General features: G+C 38.7%; 2 protein-coding genes across 2 annotated transcripts; both read left to right on the forward strand.

The window, feature by feature from the left end:
- Nucleotides 1-5,366: 5,366 nt before the first annotated feature.
- On the forward strand, nucleotides 5,367-6,803 carry LOC117630737 (40S ribosomal protein S21-2-like). The gene is made up of 4 exons (XM_034363477.1): nucleotides 5,367-5,498; nucleotides 6,088-6,154; nucleotides 6,252-6,384; nucleotides 6,540-6,803. The coding sequence occupies exons 2-4, from the start codon at nucleotides 6,105-6,107 to the stop codon at nucleotides 6,603-6,605; spliced, it is 249 nt and encodes an 82-aa protein (XP_034219368.1). The 5' UTR covers nucleotides 5,367-5,498; nucleotides 6,088-6,104; the 3' UTR covers nucleotides 6,606-6,803.
- A 1,110-nt stretch (nucleotides 6,804-7,913) lies between these two features.
- On the forward strand, nucleotides 7,914-13,168 carry LOC117630732 (carbamoyl-phosphate synthase large chain, chloroplastic). The gene is made up of 3 exons (XM_034363472.1): nucleotides 7,914-9,488; nucleotides 9,914-10,606; nucleotides 11,335-13,168. Exons 1-3 carry the CDS (start codon nucleotides 8,145-8,147, stop codon nucleotides 12,883-12,885), a joined length of 3,588 nt encoding a protein of 1,195 aa, XP_034219363.1. The 5' UTR covers nucleotides 7,914-8,144; the 3' UTR covers nucleotides 12,886-13,168.
- The last annotated feature ends 902 nt before the right edge of the window (nucleotides 13,169-14,070 follow it).

Raw genomic sequence — 14,070 nt, forward strand, 5'->3', positions numbered from 1 at the left:
AGTTTAGCACTGAAGAGAAAATTATGTGTTCTTGGAAGGAAGAAAGGGTGTCAAGGTAAGAAAGGAAAGGTTTGCAAGAAGATTTGGCTAAGAGAGAAGGGAGAGAAAGGAAAAGGTGGCTTGGGTGTTTCTTCCGGCAGCTTGACAGAGACTCTGTCAAATGTTAGAGCAATCGGCCAGAAGAGGGAAAATGGAGAAGAATGGTGAATAGTGCACGAAATTGCTGGGTTTTGCAAGTAAGAAAGGAAGCTTGCTATCTGGGTGTGGGTTGGTTTCTTTGTGTAGAAGTGACCTCATTTTATAGCTGCTGGAAACCATCTTTTCCCAAGAAACCTTAATGGTTTCTACCTAATTTGGCCAAGCTTTTCCCTTCCTTTCTCCTCTCCTCCCTTGACTATTCCTATCTTTGTGAAATTTCCTCTGTCTATTTGCACAAAATCAGGAATTTTGGGAGCTCAAGGTCCCTTTCCCTCAGCCACCCTAGTGATGAATTTTCATTTTCAGATATCTCATTTTCTCCTTTTCTTTTCCTCTTTCATGGTCATATATGGTGAAGGAAAGAGCTTGGTATACATGCTGGTTCGAAAGGTGGCTCCTTGCGCGCCAAAATCTTTTGGTTCTTTGGATGTTTTGCTTGAAACCTTGTTCCTTCCCTCCCAGCAACTCACGTGGTCTTCCAAGCTCCTTCCATGGCTTTGTCTTTCAGCCAAATGCTAGAGCCTTTGCTGCCCCTTACCTCTAATTTGTATGGGCTTTCTAAGATGGCAAAACAAATGGGCTAATCTCACCAAGTTTTGGGCTATATTGGTTAATTTTAGTGGACCATTTTGGTTGGGTTATTTTCCCTTTTGTGCTCACCCACATGTTTGGGCCTAAGAAATGGGCTTGGGTTCCGAGGCTCCCAAGCGACCCGGAACCTCCATTTCTCGGCCCATCAATGGGCCTCATGACAACCTATTATCATCCATACCACAACCCACTCAAGCAAGCCTCGGGCATTTGAATGGCTTGGGCCCACTTAGACTTGTAGCGTGGTTGGGTGTGACATAGCTTCCTCTTGGCATGACACGTTGTTTAGCATGTTTTTTAATTATGATGCTTGATGGGATAATTAGCATACGTTTAGCATGACTGATTATTTATTTAGCATGGCACGTGGAGTGTGACTCGTGCATGGCGGACTTTTGTGTGCTCCAAGTTGGGTTTTTTCTCAATAAGGTATTGCGTTGGGCCGGGAATTCATTTGGGACAAGCCGTGGATTTTTTGGGCCTCAACACCAATAAGATAGGTAGACTATCGCTTCTATTTAAATAAATCTCATACCAATTTCTTCATCATCTGCATATTCTTCATCATTGCTTGATCCTCTGATTCTTCAAGCTGTGATTCAAATTATGGTTAAAAAAGGGAAAAAAAAAAAAAAGAAGGTAATAATGTTAAAGAAGTTAGAATGACATCTATGATCCCATCAACAAATAACTATATTATTGAATACTAGTTATACATCATGCAAACAGCAAAATAACTTATGTTGGAGAAATTATCTTTTTAACATACGAGTTATTTTCAACACATGACATAGAGCAACAACAAATGCATAGATATTATGTCATAAAATAGAGAGAATCTGCATACATATTTTTTTCTTTCTTGTCTCTAAAATAGAAAGCATGCCAATAGAATTAGGAAGGCCCTTGTATTCACAAAATAAAAAAAATAAAAACAAAAGCATATCAACAGATACAAATAAGTATGAAATATGAAATTCTTCTTTCATTAGTTTTGTAGTCTTTGGTTCTTCAACCTTGCTATATTATTAAATATTAGATATCTATCGTGATCAACAAATAACTATATTATTAGATATCGGATATCCATCATGCGCACACTAAAATAATCTGGTTGGAGATATCATCTTCAAAAACTGATTCAAAATTTTAACATAATATACATCCTCGAATTTCACCAACAAAAATAAAATAACTTCAATTATCTCACAGAAAATAAAAGAGAAAGGCATAACACAATTTCTTTTTTGTTGTTGTTGTTGAGAAATACCCTCGATTAACCAAATGGGGCAACGAAGTCATAAATAATTTTACTCGAAAAGTATTTCCAAATCAAATAGAAGAATATGACTGAGTGGAGGCAAGGGTTCTGCCGCTGCTACTACACAGACAAAAAAGATTAAATATTTCCAATGTAAAAGGATAATTTTTCATACACAAAAGTTGTGGCCTTAAATTTAAAGCTCAAGTAATTAAATTGCAGATAATTTTGGTCATCTTTGAATTACAAGAAAAAGGAAAAACATACATACCAATTGTTGGCGTATTGAGAAGGATCATAGCTGGCGAGAAAAGGTCCTTTCCGCAGTCGTCCTTATTAATCACCTCCAAGTGGGAATCCAGTTTTGGCCCTCCACACGTGAGACGTTGTCCATGGCTGTGTTATGTAGAGCTTGGAGTTTGGGTTTAGGGTTTGTGAGAGAAAAACTGACGTACGGGCTTGGCTTTAGGGTGAATTGTGAGAGAATCTTACTACTTGTATAGGCGTGGGTTGGACCATATAAATTTTTAATAGTAAATTATCATTAAAACTAAGAAATATATATAATTTGACAAATAGAATAAAATTATAATATTTAAAAAATACAACAATTAGCCGAAATCAAAAAGTGAATATATGTGAAGAAATAGATAAAGGGAAATAAGGAGAATAAGACACACAGAATTATAGTGGTTCAGCTACTTGATATAGCCTACGTCCACTTGAAAGAGAGTTGTTTGCTCTTATTCATCATAAGAATTACAAAAGGTTCAGTAGTACATATATATATGTAAAACTCTCTAGTATGCAGTCCCAAGAAGACTGTTCTAATTCCAATATAGTGTTACAGTTGAGAACCTTGGTCCAACGGTAATATAGGTGAGTATTAATCAGAGCAATTATTCCAACAATATGTTTGAAACTCGTTGGAAGCACTTTGAGGTCAGGAGCAAGCCGAACCCCGAGTGAGAATTAATTCTATCCTTTGAGTGTGGGAACATCCCGTAGTGTTTACCCAAAAAAAAAAGAAAAAAAAAAGAAGTGAATGTATACATTGAGACACCAATTTCTTAACATATAAATCAAGTAATTAGAGTAATACAATTTCTTCATCCTCGGGTTCCATGAAGATATATATTATATACACGAACAATTAATATATAATTTAAATTTAATTCAGCAACCCTGTAACCGATTGAAACACAAGAATTCAACAACCCAGATGGTGGTCTCGAAGAGTGGGGTCTCATACTGATACTGGGTTGGGAGGGATACTATGTGTAGATATTGAGGGTTTGGAGGAGCATATGGTGAGAAAAAGAGGCAAAGAGAGAAACGAATAGATAATGGGAAACGGAATAGAGAATGATCATGTCCTTGTCCAAGTTGAAACCTTTTTTTTTTTTTTTTTTTTTGGGTTTGATTGTTCAAGCTGAAACTTTTCCCCGTGTTTTCACTTTCCTCTGAAAACAATGAAAACATGTTAAAGTCATTTTCTCATTCTATGAAGAAAGATGAGATCGTTTTCAATTCTTCGTTTTCCGTGTTTTCAAACTTAACAGCACCGAGCGCATTTTTGGTTGTTTTCATTCTGAAAAACAGGAAACGCGGTAGGAAATCGATAACGAACGTGCTCTAAATTTCTTGGCAGTTTTTAAGCTAATGCTTTGGCACTACGTTTATTAGACTTTTACGTACTTGGTGAATTCGCGGAAAAGTTTAAATGGTAGTCCCAACAACAAAAAGCCCAAACGGCAATTGGGCCATTGGCATAAAAGTTTAAACGACAAGCCCAAAAATATAAAAGCGTAAAAACAAACTGGTTCACATTACATAACTTATGAGGCCATCTCCAACCCATGAAGTCAAATCCAAAATATCCCAAATTTTAGCATGTTTTCCCTTCCAACTCATGAAAATTAAAGGCCAAAATTTGAAAAAATCCAAACTTGAGGCCAAATATCAATCTAGCTATTGCCAAGACTGAAATTTTTTTGTGTGTGGAGCCACGTCGTTGCTAATGTGCTGCTGTACTATAGCTGTTGTCTTACCACATGGCAGCAGTTGGTGATGTTGTTGTTGGAATCCAACAACAATTCAAACATCTTTTTTTTAGTAAATTCAAATAAATGATCCATATTAAATTCAAGCAATTTTAACAACAACAAAAAAAGATCCAATAACTGAAATTTAAATTTTGACAGTCAAAATAATATTTTAAATTAATCTAAATCATATCAAATAATATTTTAAATTAATCTAAATCATATCCAACCCAAAAACTCACTCCAAACTCTATAAATACCCACTCATTTCTCAAATAATCTACTAAAAATATTTTTTCTATTTCTCAATTTATTTTTCCTTAGTCAATTTCATCAATCTCATTTCATTCTTGTTGAAGATATCCACAAAATCTCAAAGATGTGTAAATTGGAAGCTTGAAGAAGATGAAGTATTGTGCAAAGGGTGGGTTTCCTTCAGGGAAGATGAGACTATTGGCACCAATCAAGCAAGCGACACATTTTGACAAGGTGTACATCAAAAGTTTCTAGAAAATGATCCAGGCATTAGTGGACCTAAAAGAAAAACATACCAAGTCATTGCTCCTTAGTTCAAGACAGTTAACTAACATTGTTATCTTTGGAAGGCATGCTTGACTAAGGCCAATACGAACTCACTTAGCATGCAATTCTCTATGACAATAATGTGTGTAGTAACATAATTTAGTATTACTCAAGAGAACGAGGTCGATCAAAGGCAACATTCCCACACACACACACACACAAAAAGAACTCTCTAATTGATTTACTGTGAAAATTTTCTTTCTTCGATATCTGCCTTGGATGTTGAAACTAACAAATTAATAACTATGAATAGTATAGCTAGGCGGCTATACACGGTTTTAGTAATAAAAAATTTTCAAAAAATAATACGCCCAGGCAGCTATACTCGGATTTTTAAATTGTTTTTAAAAATCGTATAACCGATCTGCTATACTCCTTTTTCCTAATTTTTTTTAAAACTGTATAGCCGCACGGCTGTATCCGGATTAATTAATGTTTCTTAAAAAATAGTACAACCGTTTGGCTTTACTTGTTTTGAAACATGGTCCTGTTTTGTTTTTTTAATTAATAGTATCGCCGCCCAGCTATACTCGTTTTACCTAATTTTTTTTAAAATTAGCATCGCCGCGCGGCCATACTATTATAAATTTTTTGAAACCAGGCAAATTAGACCGGCAACGAGTGTAGTCGCACGGCTGTACTATTTTTAAAATATTTTAAAATTTTTAAAAACCGATTCTAGCTCCACTAGTCCCTAAAGAAAGCCCTAAAGCACGCACAACAAAAACTCGTTCGTTTCAATTTGCACTCTTGAGGCAGCCGCCACAACCACCTCCCTTGCGCCCTCAATCTCATCCACTCAACTCTACCGGTTGCGGAAGGTAAAATTCTCTCTCTTCTGTACATTCTGTTCCCATTATGGCTTTGAAATCCCTTTATGTATATCAGAACAACTTATGCTCTGAACTTCACAACATATTTTTGCATTTTTTTGAACGATACTTCCATTCCATCTGTCTGTGCTCTTTGCTTAAAAAAATGTTGCTTTCATGATGGGTTGTCTTGTATCTCTAGAGTAGGAAGGAAGTAGTAAACTCGTTGTTGGGCAGGGTTGAGTAGTATGGGTGGGCTTTAAGCCTTCAATCTCTGTTTACCTATAACAGCAGTTTCTTATTGAAAAGAGAGACATTGATTGCCTCCACAACTTCTAGCCATTATTTGTATTGTATAGCCAATTGGGTATCGAGAATTGTTTACAAATTTGAGTTTGCGATGTTCAAAACATAAATTTAGAGAGATTTGATTGCAGTGAAAACATCTATGCTTGAACCATTGAACGTTAATCTAATATCTATGTTTGGATTTTATTGTGTATTAGGAGATGATTTTGCTATTTATTTTATTTTATTTTATAAATACGTTGGAGCTTTTGAGACTATTTTGATTTGAACAGATTTGTTTCTGTTGTAGTCGATTCATTGACCAAGATGCAGAACGAAGAGGGAGTTATCACTGAGCTTTACATTCCCAGGAAATGGTATCAATCTAATCTAATCAAAATTTTGTCTCATCGATTGTTTGTGTGGTTTTGATGTGAGGGTATTCTGTTAAACTTGTGTGATCTGTGGACACAGCTCGGCCACCAACAGGTTGATAACTTCAAAAGACCACGCTTCCGTTCAGATCAACGTTGGGCATCTGGATGAGAATGGCATCTACACAGGCCAGTTCTCCACTTTTGCTCTCTGTGGTTACGTCCGTGCTCAGGTCCTCCTTCTTACCCTCATTTCAGTACTAGTTAATGATATGCCAGTTTTATGCAGTTGTCTAATTGTACTATACATGTAATGCCAGCTTATTCAGGCACTTGCAATTTGTCAGTTCACTAATTCTACTTCTGATCTATTGCTCTCTTTCTTCAGGGAGATGCCGACGGTGGTCTGGACCGACTCTGGCAGAAGAAGAAAGCTGAAGTTAAACAACACTAGAAAGAGAAAACTGTTTTTCTAGTGTTTCTTCTTTGGACATGTGTTCTTGAGTATGGAAGTGTTTAACTAGTGAACTGATACATTATGTTGAGCAATTTTCTCTCCATTCGTATTGTACGTTGCAACTAGTTAGCAACTTTTTGGTGTTACGTCTTGCATTGGGTTTTCTTTTACTGTTATTAAGTAGTTAAACTTTAACTTATTGGAGTATCGTGAAACTATTTCCACCGGCAATGCGCATAATGATCTGAAAATCCATGTTTTAGTTTATCATGGATGTGAGAACCCAAAAGAGAAAAAAAAAACATGGATGACCAGGGCACTATATAGAACTCTTTTGGTGTAGTTAATTCAAGACATGTCTACCATATGTTATAGTTGACATATTCCCAGCAGAAATGCTTTTGCTGTTTCAGATTTGTCACTTGCTGCATGTATTACAAGGGCCCAGATTGATTTTGTTCTCTGTTTCTCTTGCGGCATGCAATGCAACATGAAAGATGGACTTCCCTTTTCCCATTTTATCCCAATATTTTGTTTGGAGTCGAATCTAGGACTGATTTTCGGACAGATAGGATCGGAATAAGGGGATTCCAATTCCAATCCAAAAAATTTCGGAATGAAAATTCTATTCCAATAAATTTCGGAACTTATATATCCAAATATAACCATTCGAATGGATAAAATTGGCTCACCATTTAAAAAACATATCAAACGCTTGAAAAACCCAATATATTTCTAATATTTAGAAATCATATTCTAGTACTTGCATGTTGTTATCCTTGATGGAATAACTTGTCTAATTTGGTCATTAAATTATATTTTTTCAACATGAAATTAGTAATCGTATGTCTTCTAAACTTGAAATATATATTTTGGAATTCGGAATTTTTCAAAATCTCAAGATGCAATTCAATTTCAATCCAACATTTTTTGGAATTTTCAGATTTTGAAATTTATTTAGACTTGCCAAAATTGGAAATTCTCAGATGGGAATCAGCCATAACTGGACACCTAGTCAAATCTCTCTCTCTCTCTCTCTCTCTCTCTCTAGTTAAGGAAAAAACTTAAACTTTTTGTTTAGAGTCGACTACTTTTTTATTTTTATGGTAAGAAGAATTTGAGGAGTTGGGTGTCCATAAACAATTGTTGGGTGTTTTGTGTTTGATTATGGACAGTCCGGACTTAAGAACCACCAAGACAGAGCCAATCAAAAGCAGGCCCATAAAAAGCCGAAATCCAAAAAAGAAATTTGAATCATTTGAGTTGACTGCACAAAAAACCCTAATTTCAGATGCCCAGTACGGCGTCGCCCTCTGTCTCACTGTTTTGTTGGCTTCCTCACCAAAAGACAAACAAATACTCCACTCAGGAACACTGCTTCTTCAGCAAAACGAAAACTGGCCTACATTCAAAATCCACCTCCATTTCCTCACCCTCCCTCCTAAAACCCTAATTTCCCAAACCACAAACTCTCTTTCTCTCTCTGAGCTCTGAGGTCTGAGTCTCTCTTGTGTTAGTTTATATTACAGGGAGAAAATGGACCATTGCCTCAGTCACAGTGAATCAGCTCTCTCTCCCAAGCTCTCAATTTTCGCCAACTCCAAGCCGTATTTGTCGAAACCAAACCACTTTAGCTTCTTCCTCTACTCTAAGAAGCTCGGAGCCAGAACCGCCGCGCCCTCTCTCCACCTCCGATCATGGCCCTCAAAGCTCGCCACTTTCACCAAGAACCCGAGCCGCCGAGTCAACTCCGTCCGGAGCGAGTCCTCCCACGCCGGAGCTGCGGCGAACGGAGAGCCGCCGAAACTGGGGAAGAGAACGGACATAAAGAAGATCCTGATACTCGGAGCTGGGCCGATTGTGATAGGGCAAGCCTGCGAGTTCGATTACTCGGGCACTCAGGCCTGCAAGGCTCTCAAGGAGGACGGATACGAGGTCGTTTTGATCAACTCGAACCCGGCCACCATCATGACCGACCCGGACTTGGCTGACAGGACTTACATTACGCCGATGACGCCCGAGCTGGTCGAGCAAATCCTCGAGAAGGAGCGGCCCGACGCTCTGTTGCCCACCATGGGTGGCCAGACAGCGTTGAACCTTGCCGTGGCATTGGCCGAGAGCGGCGCTCTAGCCAAATACGGCGTCGAATTGATTGGAGCGAAGCTGGATGCAATAAAAAAAGCAGAGGACAGAGACTTGTTCAAGCAGGCCATGAAGAACATCGGAGTCAAGACACCGCCGTCTGGGATTGCGACGACGCTTGATGAATGTATCAAAATTGCTCATGAAATCGGAGAGTTTCCGTTGATTATTCGGCCTGCTTTTACTTTGGGCGGGACTGGAGGGGGCATTGCTTATAACAAAGATGAGTTTGAGGACATTTGCAAGGCCGGGATAGCGGCAAGTGTGACGTCTCAAGTTTTGGTGGAGAAATCGTTGTTGGGTTGGAAGGAGTATGAGCTTGAGGTGATGAGAGACTTGGCTGACAATGTGGTGATTATATGTTCCATTGAGAATATTGACCCAATGGGGGTTCATACTGGGGACTCAATCACTGTGGCTCCTGCTCAGACTTTGACTGATAAGGAGTATCAGCGGCTGAGGGATTATTCCATTGCTATCATAAGGGAGATTGGAGTGGAATGTGGTGGTTCTAATGTGCAGTTTGCGGTTAATCCTGTAGATGGTGAGGTTATGGTGATTGAGATGAACCCAAGGGTGTCACGGTCCTCGGCTCTTGCTTCCAAAGCTACTGGTTTTCCAATTGCGAAAATGGCTGCCAAGTTGTCAGTTGGGTATTCCTTGGATCAGATACCTAATGACATTACAAAGAAGACACCAGCTAGTTTTGAGCCTTCCATAGATTATGTGGTAACCAAGGTAAGTGCTTATTCATTACCTTCTTCATTACCCTTTTGTAGCGCACTATGATTAAACACATCGAGCTTTGTATTCCTGGATTAATTAGTTTTTGATTGCTTCATTTATGGATATTTAAATTTTCTTTTTCGTATGTCTGTCTTTGGTATTGCTAGATTTTATTGTACATTTTTAGTCCTAGCTTGGGTGTAATGGTTAGACCTTACACAGGAGTTGAGTTTTTTTTTGTCAAATTTTAGATGGCATTGTCCATTAGCTTCCTGGATAATATGCTAATCAGTATTACTTATGCCAGTAGGAATGTCATCAATCATTGTCGTCATTTATGTTATTTATAGCAACACATTTCTGTTAATACATGCATTTTTAGATCCGTTTTGTATGTCATCTCAATTTTCTTGTTTTTGTTTTATTGAATTGTGCAGATTCCCCGGTTTGCATTTGAAAAATTTCCTGGTTCACAGCCCATATTGACTACCCAAATGAAATCTGTTGGTGAGTCAATGGCACTGGGTCGCACATTTCAAGAGTCCTTTCAGAAAGCAGTTCGATCTTTGGAATGTGGGTTCTCTGGATGGGGCTGTGCGAAAATTAAGGAACTTGACTGGGATTGGGAACAGTTGAAGTATAGCCTCCGAGTTCCTAACCCAGACCGCATCCATGCCATATATGCTGCAATGAAGAAGGGGATGAAGGTAGATGATATTCATGAGTTGAGTTACATTGACAAATGGTTCCTGACACAGCTTAAGGAGCTTGTAGATGTGGAGCAATTTCTCCTGGCTAGAAACTTGTCTGATCTAACAAAGGATGAGTTATACGAAGTGAAAAAAAGAGGTTTCAGTGACAAACAGATAGCTTTTGCCACTAAAGCCACTGAAAAGGACGTCCGGTTGAAGAGGCTATCTTTAGGTGTTGCTCCGGCATATAAGCGGGTGGATACATGTGCTGCGGAGTTTGAGGCCAATACTCCTTATATGTACTCTTCCTATGACTTTGAGTGTGAAGCAGCTCCCACCCAGAGGAAGAAGGTTTTGATTTTAGGTGGAGGACCAAATCGAATCGGTCAGGGGATAGAGTTTGACTACTGTTGTTGCCATACGTCCTTTGCCCTTCAGGTTTGTCTCTGATATGTTTACTGCCCACTTGCCTGCCCTTCCTTTTTCAACTCCCTCTCTTACCACACCTTTTTCATTCATGAACGCAAGTTCCTAGGTACGTAGATATCTTATATTAACTTAAAATAACTAGGGTGCATTAGCTGAATGGAATTGGTTTTAGATTTCTTTATTTCTGAATCATGACATATCCTAATCATCAATCATGCATTATTTTTCACATGTGGCAGTGGGATCACAGAACTTAGGCAGTTACAAATTGGGTGATCGTTGCACCTTTTTCTCCTGATTAGAACTAAAATTAGATAACTTTAGTCGAGATGCCTCTAGGATTTACACTTGGAGGAGGCGAGTGTCATAAACTACAATTTGGGTACAATTGATAAGAGATCTGGATGCATTCATAATAGCTTGTAGTATAAAAGGAGAAATTTTAGTTACTTGCATATCTAAAATTGTTCTACGGGATATACTGAATTTGGCGCTTATGTTATAACAATGAACTTCTGGATTACAGGATCCCTCCTGTGTGATTAATTCACTTTCATGCAAACGTATTTATATATTTCCTGTCATTATTTATATTTTTTCTGTGCCATCGTAGGTACCAATCTAAAAGTTTGCCTACTATTTATATAATTTGATGAATTGGTGGAGTCTATGGATTGATATTTGAAATTGTTCAAATCCTTCATTGAGATGCCTGCTTCTCTCCTTCTCTTTTACAGAAAGCAGGATATGAGACCATTATGATGAATTCAAATCCTGAAACAGTATCCACAGATTATGACACGAGTGACCGTCTATATTTTGAGCCACTGACTGTTGAAGATGTGCTGAACATAATTGATTTGGAAAAACCTGATGGCATCATTGTGCAGTTTGGAGGTCAAACACCATTGAAGTTGTCTCTTCCTATCCAGCAGTATCTAGATGAGAACAAGCCTAAATGTGCAAGTGGGTCTGGATATGTACGCATTTGGGGTACTTCACCTGCTAACATAGATGCTGCTGAGGACAGGGAGAAGTTCAATACAATCCTTAACGAGTTAAAGATTGAACAACCAAAAGGAGGAATTGCCAAGAGCGAAGCTGATGCTATTGCCATTGCAAAGGACATTGGGTACCCAGTTGTTGTCCGGCCTTCCTACGTATTGGGTGGCCGAGCCATGGAAATTGTATATAGTGATGACAAACTTGCGACCTACCTCGAAAATGCTGTTGAGGTGGACCCGGAACGCCCTGTATTGATTGACAAGTATCTATCCGATGCAATTGAGATTGATGTTGATGCACTTGCCGACTCTCAGGGTAACGTTGTCATTGGTGGAATAATGGAGCACATTGAGCAGGCTGGGGTCCATTCTGGTGACTCTGCTTGCTCAATTCCAACAAAAACCATCCCTGCTTCTTGCTTGGAGACAATTAGGTCATGGACTATAAAATTGGCTAGGAGGCTGAATGTGTGTGGGCTGATGAACTGTCAGTATGCAATTACATTGTCTGGAGATGTTTTCTTACTTGAAGCAAACCCTCGTGCTTCCCGTACCGTCCCATTTGTGTCCAAGGCGATTGGACATCCATTGGCTAAATATGCTTCCCTTGTCATGTCTGGGAAGTCTCTTCATGATATAAGTTTCACAAAAGAGGTAATTCCTGCACATGTGTCAGTAAAAGAAGCTGTTCTCCCATTTGAGAAATTCCAAGGCTGTGATGTGTTGCTGGGGCCTGAGATGCGTAGCACTGGTGAGGTGATGGGTATTGATTATGAGTTTCCCATTGCATTTGCCAAGGCTCAGATTGCTGCGGGGCAGAAGCTACCACTTTCTGGCACTGTCTTCCTCAGCTTAAATGATTTGACCAAACCTCATCTTGAAAAGATTGCGACAGCCTTTTTAGGGCTTGGATTTAAGATTGTTTCAACTTCTGGGACAGCTCATATTCTTGAGTTAGCAAAAATTCCAGTGGAACGAGTGCTGAAGCTGCATGAAGGGCGGCCTCATGCTGCTGATATGGTTGCTAATGGGCAAATCCAGTTAATGGTGATCACAAGTTCAGGTGATGCACTTGATCAGATTGATGGACGGCAACTAAGGAGGTTGGGCCTTGCTTACAAAATTCCAGTAATAACAACAATTGCCGGAGCTTTAGCAACTGCCGAAGCAATAAGGAGTCTAAAGTCCAGCACTGTTAAGATGATTGCACTTCAGGACTTCTTTGATGATGAGAGCAAAGCTGGGAGTGATAAAAAGTTGCAGTCAGTCTCCTCCTCTCTGTGAGCTGACCTGGACTTTCTGGTAAGCCGTTGGGGTTCCTCTGCGTTATTTGTTTTGTTTCTAATATATGTATCATCTAATGTTTTTGGGACAGGTTTCTGTTAAGTTACTAGCTTTTACCAAAATTTTGCCAATCCAATTTCTCTCCTCTCCTTTTTGTTGAAGCTATAATTTCAAATTTTGGATAGCTATATGTAGAAAAATTTAGGCATTGGTGTGTGTAACATAGGTTAGTTCGATGGTGATACAATTATGGCGATCTGTGCTGTATGTTCTCTTGCATAGACATGTACTTTTCCAAAGTTCTTTATAGCACAGTTTAATCATCAGAAAACTTCTACATTAATGAGGAACTGAATCTTCTTATGTGCCAAATCTAGGTCCTGCTTAGCATATAATATGGCAACCATTGGAACTTTACTTGTTTGTATAGCTTGTATTATTTCTAGAAATGGTTGTTAACAATTTTTGGTATAGCTACGAGATCAATCTCTCCCCCTTCAGGAATTCAATTTTTGAACATATCATGCTGATGGTTTCGACTCGGCTCAACCCTAGAAGAAGATATATTTTCCATTACCCTGGCCCCATAGCAACTATGAAATCACTTTTGTTCTACATATTACTTTGCATGGCGTTAACATTTCTTTGGATCACATGTGTGCAACGTGTGACCTGATCTTGGTCATTTCAGAGTTTTTTTGAGCTAGTAAAATTTGATTTAGGTGTAGCAAATGAATTTCCTTTTCGCTTTCTATCCACCCAAATGCTACTTGAGCCAGGGTCATGACTCATGAGTGTAGTTGATGAATTAGACAGAGGAAATATTTGTTTAAACTGTGGAGTAAAAGGACATCTAAACAGATAAGCTTTAACTGAAATTGGTCCAGATGGAATGATTGTGGTTGATCAAGTGATTTCGTTTTCGGTCTAGATACTTCGAGCATGACATTTGCTTTTTCCCCAAGTGACCTCAACTACATGGCCTGCTTGACCATTCTCTCTGCATTGTCAATTTAGATTGAATTTAGCTGGTCTAGGAATGGTGTGATTCATGAATTTAGCTGGTCTAGGAATGGTGTGATTCATGAATTTAGCTGGTCCAGCTAGTCTACTTGCATAGAATGTTCGTTATGTTTGCACTTAGAGATACATTGAATTCTCCACTCGTTTTCCCTTTATGTGTGA

Source organism: Prunus dulcis, chromosome 6 (genome assembly GCF_902201215.1).
Source record: "Prunus dulcis chromosome 6, ALMONDv2, whole genome shotgun sequence".
Taxonomy (NCBI): Eukaryota; Viridiplantae; Streptophyta; class Magnoliopsida; order Rosales; family Rosaceae; genus Prunus; species Prunus dulcis.